Below are 18294 nucleotides of genomic sequence, written 5' to 3'. Positions count from 1 at the left end.
AACACAAAGTGAAACTAGGTTATAAAACAACAAACAGCCTGTGAACAGAGCAAGAAGAATTAATTACTTGAACATAAAAGCTGAATCGACACTATTATCTCAAGAGTCGGTCGACCACTGCAACAGAAAACTGGAAAATGAGGTCAAGCTCAGGGTACCCATCCCCCCCGCTGCTGCATCATTGGATGAGGTGATTACTTCAGTCATGTATAACTGCTATGTAACTAATGATGCTGAACAAACATGACAGTGAAGCAGAGGATGAGGATTTAACAGCTAGTGAACACAGGTTAAGAGTTTTCAGATTACTTCAAATGTTAATAGATTTCCAAGACAGACTGAATGAGGTAATGATCTTCATTTATATTAATTTCTACTCTCCAAAATGAACAAAAACAACCCAACAGCTTGGATCAGTGCGTCAGTTAGCAATGATCAGAGGGAAACATCTGGACTGTCACAGTAAACACTCCCAGAACATTTTGTGTATATATGTGTGTGTGTGTGTGTGTGTGTGTGTGTGTGTGTGTGTGTGTGTGTGTGTGTGTGTGTGTGTGTGTGTGTGTGTGTGTGTGTGTGTGTGTGTGTGTCAACATGACATGAGTCACTCTCATCAGAGCTGTGAGAACAGACGTGACCACTGCCATGTGTCTCCCTCTCTCCATTTGAGCCCGGGAGGCTGGTTAGGGTAAAACTTTGAAATACATGCACATACACATTGATAATGTGCATACAAGCACGCATGCATTGAAAATGTGCACATAGAGACTTAAAAACATGTACATGTATCTTGGAAACATGCACATGCACAATGAAAATATGCACAGAAATGTTCAGAATTTTTTCACACTCTGGATTTGAAACTGAACCTACATTGCTGTTAAACTACACTTACATTATTTAACACACACATGCTCAGATACCCACACACAAGTAGTCGGTATCCAACTGTGTATAAAGGTGGTGGGGTGTGAACATTTTCAGTGAATATGTACACAAATTTCAAAGTATTCACCCTAATCAGCCTCCAATATTTGAGCTCATGAACATTCCTATGAAACATGTATCACAGTGCATGTCACACACACACACACACACACACACACACACACACACACACACACACACACACACACACACACACACACACACACACACACACACACACACACACACACACATCCTTCCAGCCCACTACCTAGGGTTCAAAGAAGAAGGAAGGAGGACTTTTCATTCTCACACGTAGAGTGAAGCTAGCTTCCCATGAAGTGCAGTGCTTTCACCCCTGCAGGGGTCGGGATGTCACCTTGTTCACAGTAGAATGGGAATGACCCAGTGACTCCAGGCTCTCCTCTAAATGCCCCCCCCCCTTTCAACCTCTCCACTGGGACCTATGTGAAACTCTCTCATCCTTCTCTGCTGCCGGAAGGAAGTGGAGTTGCGTTCACACCGGACACGCACACACAGCAGTGACGAATCTCTGTGACCTTCCAAACACTGGAAAAAAATGACCCTGCAGAAGAGGCCCTTCACCTCTGACCCCTGACACGTGCTCCAAAAAGTGAGGTGGGGAGAAAGAGAGGCAGAAAATGAGAAAGAAAAAGAGTGATTTGTAATGGGGAAACCTCCCCATGTTGGAATGCATTGAAAAGACTGGAAGAAAATCACCTCAGGGCGAGAGCAGTGATCTTCCAGCAGAGTGGAAAAAGACTCTCTACCAACAGATTACATTATCATAAAAAATGGAAAATGAATTCAATTTCATGCATGTCCTCGTTCTAGGAATACTGAAGAGCTGTATGGAAAACGGACCTATCAGCATCAGAAATGAAGAAAAAAAGGGTTCACATGTTATTTTAAAAGAGGAAGTGTTTGTTTTAAAATATAAGTTAACATATTTATGGGTGGAACTAAGAGCATATGAGGATACAATGTGTGAAATTAAGGCTTTTTAGAATATACTTTTGCCCAAAGCTGCTTTTTTTTACCTCCATATACTGTACATATACATTGGAAGGAATTTGGTTAAGTGTCTTGCTCATGGACACTTCCATGTGTGGACAGAATGAACGAGGGGTTAAACCATCTACTCCACAAGTAACAGCCAACCAATTCTACCACCACAGCTATAGCTGCCCTTATTGTTGTTATATTGAACAGAATCCATCCATCTATCTGCTTTCGATTTTCACTTAAAGTCACAGTTGCCTGTGAGCACACATTGTGCAACAGCCAAGGATACCTTGACCCTGAAAAAAGCTGCATGTCTATCACAGAGACAACTCATCATCACATTCACACCTTTAGACAATTTAGAGTTTCCACCACAACTTTAGACTATAGGAAAAATGTAGGAAACAGAGGATGAAACACACAAAGAGACAGAACCTAAGAGACACGATGCCAACTCACAGAGAGGCCACAGCCAACAGGCAGACTGATATAGAACTGCATCTGTAGGGTGCCACCCTTATCTTAGAAAACTGCCAGTGGGGGTTTAATCCACACCTGTGACACTGCATCACCAAAAATACTTCACAAACATAGTGAGAGAGCCAGACACGGAGACAGGGGATTCTGTATGTATGTTTTTTCAAATAAAAGAGGAAATTACAGGACTGGGAAAGAGAGATAAGTATCCCGAGCATGTTTACAGGCACTGTGACATTTCACAATCAATTAATTATTTCTGTGACGTCTGAATACAGTTTAATGGGCTCAAATCAGCCAGGAATGAGTCATCACAGGATACAGAGCAGCTTATGATAACAGCTGTATGGGAGAAAATTCCCAGATCACTTTGTGCATGTCAGTCTCACAACTGTCACCAAACATTATTAGGACAGTTTAAAATAGCAAATGAGCTTGAAGAGACACATTTTAATACATATCGGCTTGGAATAATAATTTGTGCCTGATATGTTTAAGAAAGCTTATTTAGCCAGTCACAAATTCTCAAAATAACATTTACTGCTTTTCCCGACATCCGAAAATTCGAAAATCCAGAATCTACATATATAGCTATAAAATGTGCAAATATTATGTTACACTGAAATTTAAAGTGTGCACAGCTTTCTAGTGTTAAATTCTGCATGTATATAATTCAGCCAACAAGTAAAGGAATAATAAGCGAGACATTTTCTGCACTGGAGGGGGACTTTAAAATAAAATGAAGCAGGGCCATAAGGAGCTAAACAAACTGTACTCTAAGCTCTTAAATAAATGCTTAAAACCTCTTTTTTTTCTGTGAGAGAGATATCCAAGTTGATCCCTTGATGATAATCATCACATGTAGAATGAGAAAGCAGTTTTCTCCCATTGAGTAATCTCGTTTATGGCTGCTTAGAATAATATTAAGGGCCCTTAACATGCAGTCATTCACTTTGTTATTTGTGTATAAATTCATTAAACATTCCCACCACTCCTTCTAACAAAAACTAGCGCTCAGTTCACTTTTTCATCTGCACTAGTAGCTAAGACATCCGTGATGATTTATTCAGCAATAATGATGCAAGAAGCAGAGTGATGTTTCTGATTTCACTGCATCAGAGTAGAAGTGAGATCAGACACTCAACTTGGGGCTCATCTCCCACATATTAACATACCTTTTTACATTTTAGTTTTATACTGCTTGTTTTTACAGAATAAACAGGAGCCCATTTTCTTTGAGAATGCAGTTCATGAAAAATAGTACAGCATTCTCATGTAATATTTACTCAAAATACTTACTGTTGGTTCAGTTAAAGTTTCATGTGAGCTGTGTCTTTTGATGACATTTTCAAAGCACTGCACCGTAGTCCTGTGCTGTTTACAATGAGGAAAAGATAAATAACAGTAAATCAGTCTAGCGGTAAACTAACCTTCTGGTCTTCAAAGGCCTTGCGCAACTTGATGTAGTTGGTCAGGGCTCTCATTGCAATGGGTAGTTTTCCAATGACTTTAAGGTCGATTGGTCGTCTGTGAGCAGAGGTGATGAAGGTGTTCATCCACCAGTAGGTGGCTTTGGACAACAGGTTGACGAAGGGCTGCAGAAAACGTACGCCCAAGTCCTGAAGATCCTCAGGAGGTTTCACCTCAGGTGGGTTTGCGAAACACATGTATCGCTATGAGAGAAGGAAGGACAGAAACACAAGTTTAATTTATTGTCTGTCTGTGTCGCCTGAAAACCAACAGTGGTCACACACAGAATATAATAACATGAAACCACTTATTAGACATTCAGTGACACAGTAATAACATCTGTGTTCTATGGTCAAAATAATACATAATAAAACATAATGTGTATGACAGTTGAACACACTCTAATTACCGCAGATTATTATTACTGTGACTGCTTTCATTGCTATGACAACAACAAGACTTGTTGAAACTTTATATATGACTGGACCGTGTATGAAGTGTTTGAAGATATATGTTTAGATCTGTTTAAATGTTATATAAGATAGTAACTTCTTACAGTGTATCCACAGTGTATTAATTACAGTACAATGCTCACTTTGGGAAACATGAACACTATATTTCTCTACAAAATCATCATATGACTATAGAAGCTCTTCACAGTCAAATAGCTGTTTTACAACCAAAATGTTAAACCAATTTTCAAAAAATAATTATTTGTTTCTGTATGTGATATTGATTTGATTCCATTAAACATTTGTGAGGAGAATAGTTTTGCTTACATAGAAAAGACCAACAAAAAGTGCTTGCCTATGAAAGTGACAGGAAGTTTACAGGCAACATAAAAAATTAGGACCAACCACTTTTTTAAACAGAAAGTTTTGGATGATATTTCACATGCTATCTGTATTAAAAATCTTTTGATCGAGTTAGTTCTCATATTGGTTGAATAAGGAAAAGTCCAAAATGTTGAGCCCTCCCTCTGTTATCATGTGTCTTATTTTTCCAAATAAAGTTAAACAAAGTGTAAACAAATTTGGTGACATCAACGAAGAAAAAGACATAAGAGTGCTTCTGTAATGAGCTGCTCAAGCGGCCCACATAGAGACCGGCCCACCGGGATTTCTCCCATGCTCCCAATGGCCAGTCCAACTCTGCCGGGATGATGACAGACCATGACCGGCGGGTCATCTCAGCAGTCAGGTGGCTAGCAGCTGAGATGACCGTCTGGCACCCAGCCAGCAGCTCCTCACATCTCCGAACACATCTGAGCAAATTTCCAAATAGGAATGGATAAACTGACCACATATTGAGAATCTAAATGGTTACTTTTTCACCTGTAGAAATACTAAAACTTAATAAAGTGACATATTAATAGACTTACAGCACAATTTACAACAGTTTGATGGCCTGGCTCAAAATCTCTGCTAACACACATTCATTTCCTACCAGTTGATCAAGGTTGTATCATTGGATGCTTCTATCTATCCAAATCCTGATCCTGTTCCTGCTGTTCCACTGGTTTCAATCTTTTTGCCTGTTTACTACTAACTTACCTACCTGCCTGCCTGCCCTGCCCCTTTCAACTGGTTAACTTGTTTTAGACTACTTCCTCTTGCTTCCTGTAAGCCAAATGATCTTGTCATTTCACCTTCCTGTCTCAAGAGTCTGCACTTCACCTTCTCCATCCCGAACTGAACACTGGGAGACCTGGCCGTCCCAAACTTTGGCCAACTTCAGCAGACCAATAGTGTGACTTCATCTCTCAGTCAGTTAGTAAGTTACTGGGTGACTTAGTGAGGGACAGACATTCAGGTTTGTAGGGTCTTGCTGGCCCTACTGTTGTGATCCAGTCAAAACAGAAGACTGGCTGGAGATTACACAGCAAAAAAGTCAACAGAATAAAATGAACAGATATGAATAGCTGTGGTTTTACTTACAGTGAAATTTCTGCTTTAGAATGTAATGTATGTGTTCTTCAGCTTTAAAACTAGGACAGTGCCTGGCAGAGGAACTACCACAGAACGCCCAAACATGTTCTCAATATCATAATAATAACTAGGTCTCATGGTTTTATTGCAAAATGGGTCAATATGAGAATAATATTTTTTAATTGTTTTTCTAAATAATGTTTAGTGTATTAATTACTGGAATATGATTGAACAGCTGAAGTGATTTAAGAGAGGACTCCAATAAATATTCACACATTTCACTCAAAACCACAAATGTGACCCTGATGGCAGCCCTAGAGGAAATAACAGAGGATCCCGAAAGTCAGTAGGATTCATCCTCTGGGGACTATGAATGTCTGGACAAAATTTCATGGCAGTCTATCTATTAGTTGTTGAGACCTTTCAGTCTGGACAGACAGAGACAGCCATTCTACCAACTAACTATTCAGCTTTTATTCAATGAGAATAATCTAACAAATCATTAGGCAAAGAATTTTCTCCAACAGATCAGGTGCAGGACATGATAGGAGAATCACTTTCTTTGCTTATCGCCCTGAGCAGTCAGATTAAATAACACAAATGCGCTCAGTGAAGGTTAACAGAGACAAACACAGTCCCAATTATCAAGAGGAAAAAGGGAAGAAAGTGTACATAAGACTGACATTTGCTTGAGTTCAAAAAGGGTAAAATTGCATAAAAAGTCAAACACTGAATAATACAAAAGCATGACCATGATTGTTTTGTTGTGCGATCATTACAATACAGTCAGAAAACACGAGAGACATATTGTTCATTCTGCTCTCAAAATCAATTTAGAGATTTAATGTTGATCACATTTTAGGCAGTTAAGACTGCGTGTCACCAATCTGGCCAAATGGTAACCTGCAGCAAATATTCTCTGTTTCAAAAAGCTGAAGAGATCTGGCATTTTCCGTCATGTAATAATCATTGATTTTTGCTTTTGGCCTTTCTTTTTTGACTCTGGCCTTGCTTCTCTTGTCCCATTTTTAGCCCTGATAACTGCCTGCACCACCACTTTAACTGTTAGATTGAACATTATATGAATTGCTTGTCTGTATAGCTGACAAAGAAATTATGCAATTTCTAGTCTTGTGACGGTCCTGCATCTTGTGGCTGTTGGGCTGCTTGACTTTGTGTTTGTGTTTTGCAGATGCTCAGCAGGAGAAGTTCAGTTGTTAGCTGCATGGAACACCTGAGCCCAGTGTTCCCAGTGCTATAAGAACACATCTTGCAAGTTCTGGGATGAGAGAGAGAGAATGAGGGGAAACTCAGTTCTCTACTCTCCACGCTCCCTACTTTTGTTTTTCGTTTATTTGCTTGTGTTTCCACCTCACAACACTTCACTCACTATCTTGACAAAGATGCATACATACTAACACTACTGTTTTTCTGACTGTCAAACCAAATTATGATTTCCTTGCTTTAACTTCTTGTGTCGCCTTCCATTATTTGTCAGGTTTTGAGCCAGCCGAATTGGGGGCTCGTTGAAGTTTGGGTTAGGTGTTTTGTTTGCGTGCATTTAATCAGCTGTTCTCTTTTGTGATGAGGGCCTCCAGGTGCAATTAAATGTAGGGGTTTTCAAGGCAGTTTTGCATGACCTTACAGTGAGCACCTCGGTGAGTTAATTGTCTCGGTTTCTGTTAGTGACGGTGAGTTGACATGCTGGTGTGTAATTGTTTTGGAGCTAAAGCTGATTTCCCCTGGTAGGCATTGCAGCATTGCTCCTTTGAGTTTTGCTGGGTTTTTTGTAGTGTTGGGTTGAACGTAGTTAGAGACTTTGTCTCGGGAGCATGTCCGTGGCTTTGGGGGGTTGCCAGATTCTGGTCTTTTCTTCATGCCACCAGTCATAAGTGCAAAAATACCCGTAGCAAGTAACCACGTGTAGATTTTGCCTGGTATGTTAGGTTTTTGTTTTGTTGGGGTTTTTTATTTATCTTTTAGCTACGAAAATTTCAGTAGGCCTATAATAAAAAGTGATTGATATATTGTACTGACATCTCCCCCAGAAAGTAGCAAACAGAGGAAGCCCCCAGCTGGAACTGAATTGTGGACGTTGTGATTATGTGGCTGGGTACCAGGGTAAGGTGTAACCGCATCAACACACACAGCAGCATAAATTTTTCTAATAGCTCAACGCTGATGACAGGGAGACACAAAAAGCAGCATCAATGGGCAATATATTTAACTGGGCAGCTTTATTGATCATCACTGACCGCAGGAACCGTTTGGATTTCAGACTAAAACGAGAGGTGACTGAAGCAAAACACAAGCAACAATCAGACGACTACACATGCCTGCACACTCAAGGACACACAAACAGAGATGCATGAACACACACTCACCCTGCCCAGAATGACATTGATCTCCACAGCCAGCAGGAGTCCATACAACAGCATCAGCAGTCCAGTGATACAGTAGCGCAGCTGCCTGGGGCCGATGCCATGCTCAGTGTACTTGGCAAACTTAATGGTCTTCATGGTGAAGGCCAGCACCCAATAGATCAGCAGGGCTGAGGAGATTTAACAGGGATCAGAGAGACACAGCAAATCACCAGACAAGCCAAAAAAATTAATAACCCCACTGTGCTCCTCAGCAGACAGATTATATCAGAGCCAGAGCTGCCACTGCCTGTATGTCACTGGTTTGTCTGGATTTGTGTAATAGCCAGGTGCATTTTGTCTGAGTCTGAGTCACATTTCATGTAAGTATATCCAAAGATACAATTTTTTATTTTTTTATTTCTGTTTTACGTTTACCTTATAGGAACCATTTAATTTGTTGTTTTAGTCTTTCACCTACAACAAGAACTTTCCAGATAGGTCAACAAGGTCGATTGTCTTTATCTTTTCATAGGGTCATATCATGTATTTGAACAGTTTTATAGCAGTAAATATGGAGAGAATGATAGCCGAGAGTATTGTCAGAGTTAGATTACACTGTGAGGTAATAAGAAAACAAGATCATCCACTCAGTGTCTGAAGCAGACAACAATGTTTACTTTTTTGTTATAACATCATACAGTGACAATAGGGGCAGCGTGCAAGTCTTGATTTAGAAGATTAATTTATGTTCACGCAGTGATGAACCAAGCGCTGCTTTTCTCAGTTGAGTGACTGTGATATGAAGACCTAAAAGCCGAAGACGAATCAGCAACGTGATGGGAGTAGCGAGTATAAAGAGCAGAGCACAGATGAGTTAATGACGTGTGAGGACTAATGGAAAACTGTGTGAACAGCGGAAGAACACTGATGGGTTGATCATTACAGGAGCACACATGGCAGTTATAAGACAAAAGTAATGGACAAAGGTAAAGGTTAATATTGACGTTAAATAAAGATGCATTTCACAGTAAATGGGTGAAATATGGATTTACAAATTGTATTTTTGATGTATTTTTTATTTGACAACAAAAAGTTATCATATTCAGGGCAGTGGAATCACACATGATTATATTGCCCTCACTCATTTTGCAGTCTTATCTAAAGGTAATGAACCAGTCATGTGTGAATGGTTTCACTGACTCTGTCACCCTGTTTAATAAACACATTATCCTGAAGAGCTTACTGTACATCATTTGAACCTGTGGTTGTTCTGACCTGACACTAAAAGGTGAAAAGGGTTCGTTTTCTGTGACATGATTTAGTTAATCCAGTCTTTATAAGCCCTGATCACTATTCATAAATGTTATCATAAGGCTACAGAAGACTTTGGGCTCTTGTTTAAAACCCTGACTGGGTGAAGTAATCCAGTAGAGCTTCTCACACAGACCACCAGTAAAAGACTTTAATAAACATGTTAATAAACAAAGAATAGTTGAATTTGAGAATACTGTACCTAATAGTAGTTTGGGGAAGTTCGAGGTCTCTATGTTATGATAGTAGACAATTGAGGTGATGCCAGCCATGAAGGCCAGGCCTGCAGGCATGTAGAGGTGAAGATGGAGGGACTGGCTGAACCTGCAAATGAACGTCAGATAAAGGAGGAAAAGCCTCAGTTACTAACAATTATTATACTAACAAATTTCTTCTTTGCTTGTAGCAAGTGAATAAATGTATTACTTGAAAAATGTATAAATTGCCCACCCATGTTTTGCATGTGTATCATTAAGCATAGGCAACATACATGCACATGTTGACACAAACACACACACAGACATAAACAACCAGCTCTGGCTCTTCAGCACAGTGCTTAAGTCCGAGTTAAAAGTCCATTGAAGAGGGGAGCAGATGGAGAGCTCTTCTATTCACTTCAGCTGCAATCAATCAAACACTTACCCGCCTTCAGTCTGCAAAAACCACTGATAAACAATAATCTTGTGTGTTTACTGGACTCACTACATTAGACGACAAAGGGCCCGGAAAGAGAGAGAGGGTTTACAGAGAGAAGGTCATAAGTTGGCATTGATTCTCCCAGATTCAACTGTGGCTCCTGAGTTTCTCCATGCACGCATTTATGTCAGTAACAAAGTCACCACCAGCCAGGTTAAAAACAAATGCTGGGTTTGAAGGTAGAGGATCAGTATGTAAGTACTGACAGATAGGACACATTTTTAATGGCAATTTTGTATAGGTTTTCTCATGGGTTGGGAAGGCTCAATCAAAACACATACATTTGGCTGTGCTAGTTAGAGAGAGTACACAATGTCTTTGTATATTTTTTATTTTGGTTCATCTTTGAAGACAAGTAAAGCCCCCTGTTGTCTTTTACCACCGATCAGTGCTCTGGTGTCAGTAGAGCAGCACATTGACGTTTTAATTTGGCAGTGGTGAGAAATTGAGCACCGGTGGTCATTGTCGTGGCTGTTGGTGCTGCTTGGCTCTGCATGAAAAGGGCTGGATGATACAGCTGGGCTCAGCTCGGTCAGGGCCAGCCTCTCTGGACTGATTTTTTTCCTCTCTGCTCCGTGGCTCTCTGACTTGTATAAATCCAAATGTTTATTTCCAGTGAGTAAATAGGTGGTAACTTAAAAAGTGAGACCATCACCAAATTTCTCAGTTGTCTGTGGTAGCCTGTGGACTGATGTGTATGTGAAGGGTCCAGGGCAGATTTTCCAGAAAAAAACAAAGGATGCAATTATTTTAATGCATCTATAAGCTGGTTTGCCAACAGCCAATCAAACAAAATGAAGTGACTTTTTGCAAGCTCATAAGTGCGTTGTCTCTCTTCTACGAATGTCAACAAACAACCAGCATAATGACACAACAACACAACTAAAACGCTACTATCCAAAAAGAAACACTCTGCTGATATTAGCTCTCCAGCTAATGAGACGGCTAGCTGCCTCTGTAGAGAGAAATAACAGAACATAACTTACCCCTTTCATTTTTTTCTCTTGGTTGGTAACAAGAACACATTTCACAACAAAACCGCAGTGTGTTGCTCCTTGGCCACATTTCTCTTTGCTCTGTCTTAAAGGCTGAGAGATGATGCTGGGGTTTCCACTTCATACCCTGACCTAAAGCATTATCTACTACTGTGCTGGACATTAAAATGTAGCTTTTAACCTCGATAAAACAATTGTTTTGTGAGCAACAGCTTGCTACAACTCCAAGTCATAGGTGCATTCTCTTTATTAGAGCTAAACAGTAACAAAAACAATTAGGTTTCGTGTATTTAAATGATGAAGTGCTCATGTTTTACAAGCTAGTAGCCTTTAGATACCCATTTAGCTTAAAATATGTTCAGAAAACCACAGTATTATAACAGTTGGTAGAGGATTGCTAAGTATCATGTTAGCATGCTAACTTTATGTTATGGTAATGTTTTTATGATGTGTTTAGCTCAAACTGTACAAAATTATAGCTATACAGGCTAGTTTTTAATTTGTTTTACTTTTTACATTTCAAGAGAAGCCTGTAGGATCGTAACAGTGATGTAAAGTTCAAAAATAGATAAGTGTTTCTAACAGTTAATTGCATTGCCATAGCCATTGGTTAAATACAGTAAAATAAACAGCACTCTAAGTAAACCCTGACATCAAAATCAAAGCAGAGGAATATTAAATAAATATGCAGTAAGCTGTTTTGTTTGTTTATCATAGAGACCCTACTGTCTCAAAGTTATTGTTAAATGTTATAAACAGAACTTTTAAAGGTTGAGTACTTGCAAGTCTTGATTAAAAACATTACATGCTCCTGACTGATATTATGATATGTAGTGTATGTGGATGTGAAACATACCCATCAGAAACAATGCCCTCTGCAATCTCACAGACGAGGATAAAGAGCAGGACAAAGGTGAGGAGCCAGCGCAGGTTGTGACCAGGAAAGTGAAGCCAGGTGCTGTGGTGGATGTGGACCTTTGAACTCTGGCTGCCCCAGCCTCAAACAGGACAAAAACACAAAATATAAGTTAGTTTTTAAAAAGGTCAGGGTTGTATCATTGGAAATACACAGTCAGAAGATGTCAAATAAAAGAGGGATGTGTCCAGTTTACGATGATGCAAATATAGTAGATTAGTTCTTAACTTGTATGTAAGTGTACATTCATTTCATTTGAAAGTAACCTTGTGAACAGTGTTGACTTGAGTGTCCTGTACTACCAGTGCAGCCTTGAACATTATGGACCGCATGACAAAGTGCTCTTATATTTGCATGACTTCCAGACAACAGACAAAGAGATGGGCCTGTTGGTTGTAATGGCAGCCAGCCAGAGTTTGTTAACTTTTCAAAGATCAGGAAAGTTGTGTAATTATCACTTACATTACATTGACCACTTCTCGGCAGGCAAGCAGTGAGACTAGCTAGACATCTGCTGGCCTGAGACTCTTCAGTCAATTCTTTTAGCACTTGTTCTGGCTACAACTCCTTTGACCTCTATCCTTTGTTCCCTCACTTTGCCTGGTGTTGCTCAAATCAATAATATAACAATGATATAGTCATCAATGGAGTTTATTTAATTTCAAGTCACTGCTGTCATGAAATACACCTCTGCTGATCAAATAATGCTGGATGATGAAAATCTTGGCACCTACACCGTTGGATAGCTCATCTCATTGAGAAGTTTTGGCACAGGCTGACACACACACACACACACACACACACACACACACACACACACACACACACACACACACACACACACGCACACGCACACGCACACTGCATTTCCTAATTTATCTGCCTCTCTTTTTTCAAACATGCACAAATTCATGCCATCTGCATCTCAGTGCTAAGAAATATTATTAAAAATACAATCAGCAAATGGAGGATAATGCAATAAAATTAGTGCATTACATAAGATAAATCTGTGTAAAAACAAAACAATTAACATGCATTGAATTAATTTGGACAACAACACGCAATAGGAAACATTGACTCATACCCTAATGGTTTGACAGTTCAGAGGACTGAGGTACAATAATAATTCTCTCTCTCTGCCTGTGAAGCAAACTGTCTCATAAAAGTGTTGTTATGCATGAATCCACACATCATGCTCTTACCTTGATGGGCTTGATGTGACTAGCTGACGTCACAAGCAAGCACATTAAAGAGCAACACATCAGATAGCTGCAGGGCAGAACCAGTGCAGTAGGTAGCATATACAGTATATAACTAGCACTCTGGCTTAAGAGGTTCTGTCAGGTGAATTGAGGTGAACAGAAACACTTTCACACCCCTGAGGTTTGTCTAAGTGACAAAGTTGTTAGTGGAATCACCAAAGTCCAGGGTGACAGGAGAGATGGAATTACTGAGCATGCAGCTAAATCATCCTAGTGGATGTTTTTGCTTTTCCACTGACAGCCCACTGGTCAGAATAATTCATTAGAATTTTTGTTGCACACATTCAAAAATGAAAAATGTGAATAAAAACAAGAAAGAAAAAAATCATGACAAAGGAAGACTTCTGCAGGGTTCCTAGAAACATCTTTCCCTCATGAGTAAGACAAAAAATGGATGAAAATGACATAATAGAGTGAGAATAGGGATGAGAGGGGGAGAATTGCCTACTATAAGAACATCCAAACACACAAATCACAACTACTTTGAATCATGTATGCATGAGTTGAGATTTGAGCCAAATTGAATGACTTAGGAGTTTGATGAACATGTATTTATGTATGAGAGTTTACATGTTCATACACAAACAGAGTGAACAACATGAACACAGAGCCAGTGTCAAACCAACTGAGACAAAGTGTAAAATAGACACTGTCTGGTTTGAATCAGACATACACATATGTAAGGGCAAACACATTGACATGAGAGGGCAGATGATGAGGCCAGAGCATGTGTGACTGTAGCAGTGGAGTGTGTACAGCTGCAAACCTGGTCTGATGACACTAATAGAGTGGCCAGCAGCCAAGAAGGAGAGCAATGGAGGTGAAACCTATTGCCAGCATGACGGCATCTGTGTGCCTCTGTACATTACATTTCGTTCGACCTAATTTGCATAACTGCTTGCAGGTTAAGGAAAACGTAATAATGTACTCCCATACTCAAGAGCCTTGTATTTCTGCTGCTGTCTGTGGGACAGCCAACATCTACAGAGAGTGCATTTTAACTCAAAGAATGAAAGACACAGTCAAAAAAGCTCATAAATAAAATAAAAGTTAAGCGTATTCATGTTTATAAACCTCATAAAGGAAATAAATCATTTACAAGATATTCTTGCATAAACCTTTGCTCTATAAAATAGATCATGCAATATTTTATTTATCAGGTGTAAAAGTCAACACAGTGATAGACTGAAAACTGTGAAGGGCAAATAGAGAACATGTTAGTGAGCCCATCCATGTTATTTCAGTCCTTGTGGACTTGTGCTGATTTGTGTTTGTGCTGGGTGTGTGGTCTGTGCAGGGAGGAGTGTTGAGGATCTCACCTCCCGGCGACACTCACCAATGAAGAGGATGGGGAAGGTGATGAAGAGGAGGAAGACGTGTGGCACCACATTGAGGGCATCCAGGAAGCAACCATTGTTCAGAACCCCTTCGTCCACATTGTAGGCCACCGAGTTATTCTCGCTCCCACAGAACGCCAAGGACATGGTGGAACTGGGACTCTGCGGGGAACCAGCCAGAGGAAAAGGAGGAGAAGGAGGAGGAGGAGGAAGACCAGAGACAGGGCAGAGACGGAGAGATTTAAAAGAGAAGCTCTCCGAGCATGCTCTCCTTTCAAAGGGAACAATAAAGGCGTCTTCAGCAGATCTTGGAAATTCCCAAAGCGACCTCCTTCCTGCTCCCTCTCAAATCCAGCTCCCAAAAATCGGATCCAATGAGAATGAGGAGACAGAGGAAGGGAGGGAGGGAGAGAGGGAAGGGGGGAGGTCAGAGGCAGTCACAGTCCAGTACAGCAGCAGCAGCAGCTCCCTCTCCTCTCCGGCAGTCTAAGCAGCTTTCCCGGCCATGCTGGTGAGAAACATCTGCATCCCATCTGCTTGCAGTCTGCAGACATCCTCTAAAATCGAGGCTTCACTTGCGCACCACAGTGCACAGCTCCACTGGAATGCATTCAGACACTCACATCGCTCACATAAACACGCACATACAGCTAGAGCAGCGGCAGCATTCTGCAGTGCACCTGCTATTCCTGTCTCTTTGCAAACCAGAGCTCAGAGTCGACCTTGGAAGACGAGAGCAGGGGGGAAGAATGTACGGGAGAGCAGGCGGACTGAGCCACATAGCCGCTGAAGGTAGGAGGGTGAGGGTGGGAGGGAACAGTGAATGATGAAGAGAGAGGAGAGAGAAAGGAAAGAACGGGGTTACAGCTGCTCAATGAGCAGTGCAAACGTCATTCAGTGGTACGTGTGAAGCATGAGCAAGCGCTCTAATCTAAATCCCAACTACTCGTTTTCAGGAATTACATAACTCCTTCCACTCATTCATTTACTACTTTATCTCTCATGTCTCATTATATGCAAAATACGGCTAAGGAAGAAAGAGCTAAGTATTAAAAAACTAGGTTGCACACACAAAAAAATAGTGACATAAAATATTTATGAATTTCTGGATGGATACAATGATCCGGCTGCAGCCAATGGTAGCTGACTTGTTCGGAGGGATAAGTAAAACCCACATAGGAGTACATTTTGATAATCCATGTATTAACAGAGATGGGTTTGTGCCCCTTTCTTAGTGGATAAAATGATTTGTGTTTAAATATAATCCCTGACACGGTGACCTTCACATCACAACAGTAGAGATAAACTTTAATGTGCAGTTTAAATGCATGTTTACACAAACAGTCATTTGATGTTTTACATGCATGGCTGTGGCTTATTAAAATATTTTAGAAATAAGATAAAGATAATCTAAAAGGAGAAGATGAAGCAGATTCATAAGTTGTCAATGTGTGTTCCTGCATTTGAGATACCCTATACTAAATAGAGACCTGAACTCTTAAGATCAATAATAGACACCTGGGGACACAATAGAAACAGATTGTTCCCATTGAATAATGGAAAACTCAAGATATGTTCAAGGCATTCTTCATCAGTCTTTGCTCCTCCAAAAATCCTTTACAAAAACCTCCCTGAGAGACAGAATGCTGAGTAGTATTTCTACTGTGTTTTTTCCTAACAGTTACTGGAGATTTGTATGACCTTTCAATCACAGGACACTATTAATCACAGAATTGAGTGGGTCACAAATATGCACAATCTCAGCCAGAATGGGGAGGGGGAGTAGCAATGGTGGCAACAATTGTGCAATTCTCTTCATGTTGAAAGCGTCAGTTTAGGAACAATGATGATGCATGTTAATTAATATGTTGGACTGTTTCTGTGAATGCCACCAGATGCTTTTGCAAGCTGTTCTTGGTGCAGTTTGAAACATAGGCAGCAGGGGAATGCACAGTAGTGGCCTCTTACCGTCTTCAGATTTGTCATCAGTATGCATACTGACCAATATAAATAATAATTACTTGATTACATTGCCCTTTCAGAGGTTGCTGCAGTGAAAATACAAAGTTCATACGTTCACAGAAGGCTGATAATTATTTTGGAAGCGATGACGTATATATGATTTTGTAAAGAGACACCAGGCATTGCTGAAAGTGAAGAAATTCCTGCTGGTCTTTCATTTCAACAACAGATGAAGAGGTCACAGCAACTGCAGCTCTGTCCTCTCTCCTTTTGTTACTTATCAATTATCTACTCACATGGGAGACCAACTGTTGGGAACTGTTGGCTTTGAACAAAGTTAAACCTGGCTCAATGTTCATTTCCATAAATCATATACAGTAGTTATGTGGTGGCCTACATCAGACAGAGCTGAGCTCCATTCTTTGCTGCATTGCCTAGGGAGAGTTAAAGCTTCAGAGTGTGCAGGAAAAAAGAGGATGAGAGGAAGAGCAGTAGCCACACACAAAGAGCTTCAGAAAGGGAAAGAAAACACTAAAGCAACACACACTTATAATTTTTAAGTCATTACAGCTTGTGGTAGCACAGAACAGGAAGAATACATTTCTAAAATATCAGAAAAGCCCCCAATAGAGTGCCATTATTATGTGATGAGTGCCCATCTTTGTCATATAATCACAGATACTGACAGATGCCAACTAAATATAACTGACTTTCCAAGGATGTGTGTGTATTTGGTCTGTCATAGGCTACTTTTGGGGACACATTTCAGAATATGACCAGTTACTTGGGGACAGCTTGGAAAAAGCAGATTTTTTGGTCAGTGGTTAAGGTTAGGGTAAGTCTCAAGGAAATTAATATAAGTCTATGTAATGTCCCCAAAAGTGACCATGGTCTGATGTGTGTGTGTGTGTGTGTGTGTGTGTGTGTGTGAGACACCTGATGATTCTGTATGTGGGAGTATATTCAGGCTAAGAGGTGTACGATGAATCATGCACTATTTCGCGGTATCTATGTGAATCTTTCCTGCAGGTCTCTCTATCAACCTTTCACAGAGAGAAAGAGAAAGCAGAGTGGGCTTACCTCTGCTCCAACTCATCTTTCATAAACATGTGTTTTTATAAAATGTTCTCCATCTGGCTGTGAGAATTAGTTGCCACAATATGACACATACACTATATCACTTCCCCCCATTATTCCCCACTAGAAATTAATTCCAGTGATGAATAATCCCATTACAATAATCACAGAGATCTTTTGTGACCTAAAATGACTTGCAGCATAACAGACAGGCCGCTACACTCAATCTAAGTCTGTATAATTGTGCAAAGGAAAACAATGGTGTCCCTAGTAGTTAATTATATTTATATTGTACGTGTAATATACACCTCATGATTTCAATAATCAGTCCACAATCAATGAAACACTACTCTACAGTTCAAAGTGAGCCTGGTGACACATGCTCCAGCACTTACCGGTTTATATCGTGAGATCATTGTGTTTCAGACTCGTTTCCCGGACTCCCAAAACACTCTTCAGTGGGCTATTGTCCCATCTGCCGCTTGGATGTGAGAAAAAGAAAAGGGGGGAACTCTCCCAAACTACAGTCTCATGTGCTAAGAGTGCA

General features: G+C 40.3%; 2 protein-coding genes across 4 annotated transcripts in view; one reads left to right on the top strand and one right to left on the bottom strand.

Moving 5' to 3' along the window:
- The window catches only part of mob2a (MOB kinase activator 2a), a 108337-nt gene extending 106802 nt beyond the window's left edge, over positions 1-1535 (top strand). Inside the window, exon 6 of the transcript XR_009925321.1 lies at positions 1525-1535. The gene's annotated coding sequence lies outside the window, so the exon portion shown is untranslated. The remainder of the gene's footprint in view (positions 1-1524) is intronic.
- Positions 1-18163, bottom strand: part of abcc8 (ATP-binding cassette, sub-family C (CFTR/MRP), member 8) — a 60861-nt gene extending 42698 nt beyond the window's left edge. For 2 of the 3 annotated variants that reach the window (XM_062421294.1, XM_062421297.1), the window contains exons 1-6: positions 18143-18163; positions 14708-14870; positions 12050-12191; positions 9705-9826; positions 8213-8379; positions 3861-4103 (exon numbers count right to left, since the gene is read on the bottom strand). In XM_062421294.1, coding sequence (XP_062277278.1) covers positions 3861-4103; positions 8213-8379; positions 9705-9826; positions 12050-12191; positions 14708-14870; positions 18143-18163 — 858 coding nt within the window. Of the gene's footprint in view, positions 1-3860; positions 4104-8212; positions 8380-9704; positions 9827-12049; positions 12192-14707; positions 14871-18142 lie in introns of those variants that run through there. The other variant, XM_062421295.1, reaches the window with a different exon arrangement.
- Positions 18164-18294: the final 131 nt, after the last annotated feature.

The sequence above is a fragment of the Scomber scombrus genome, chromosome 6 (assembly GCF_963691925.1).
Source record: "Scomber scombrus chromosome 6, fScoSco1.1, whole genome shotgun sequence".
Lineage (NCBI taxonomy): Eukaryota > Metazoa > Chordata > Actinopteri > Scombriformes > Scombridae > Scomber > Scomber scombrus.
This window is presented reverse-complemented; position numbering and strand designations above follow the sequence as displayed.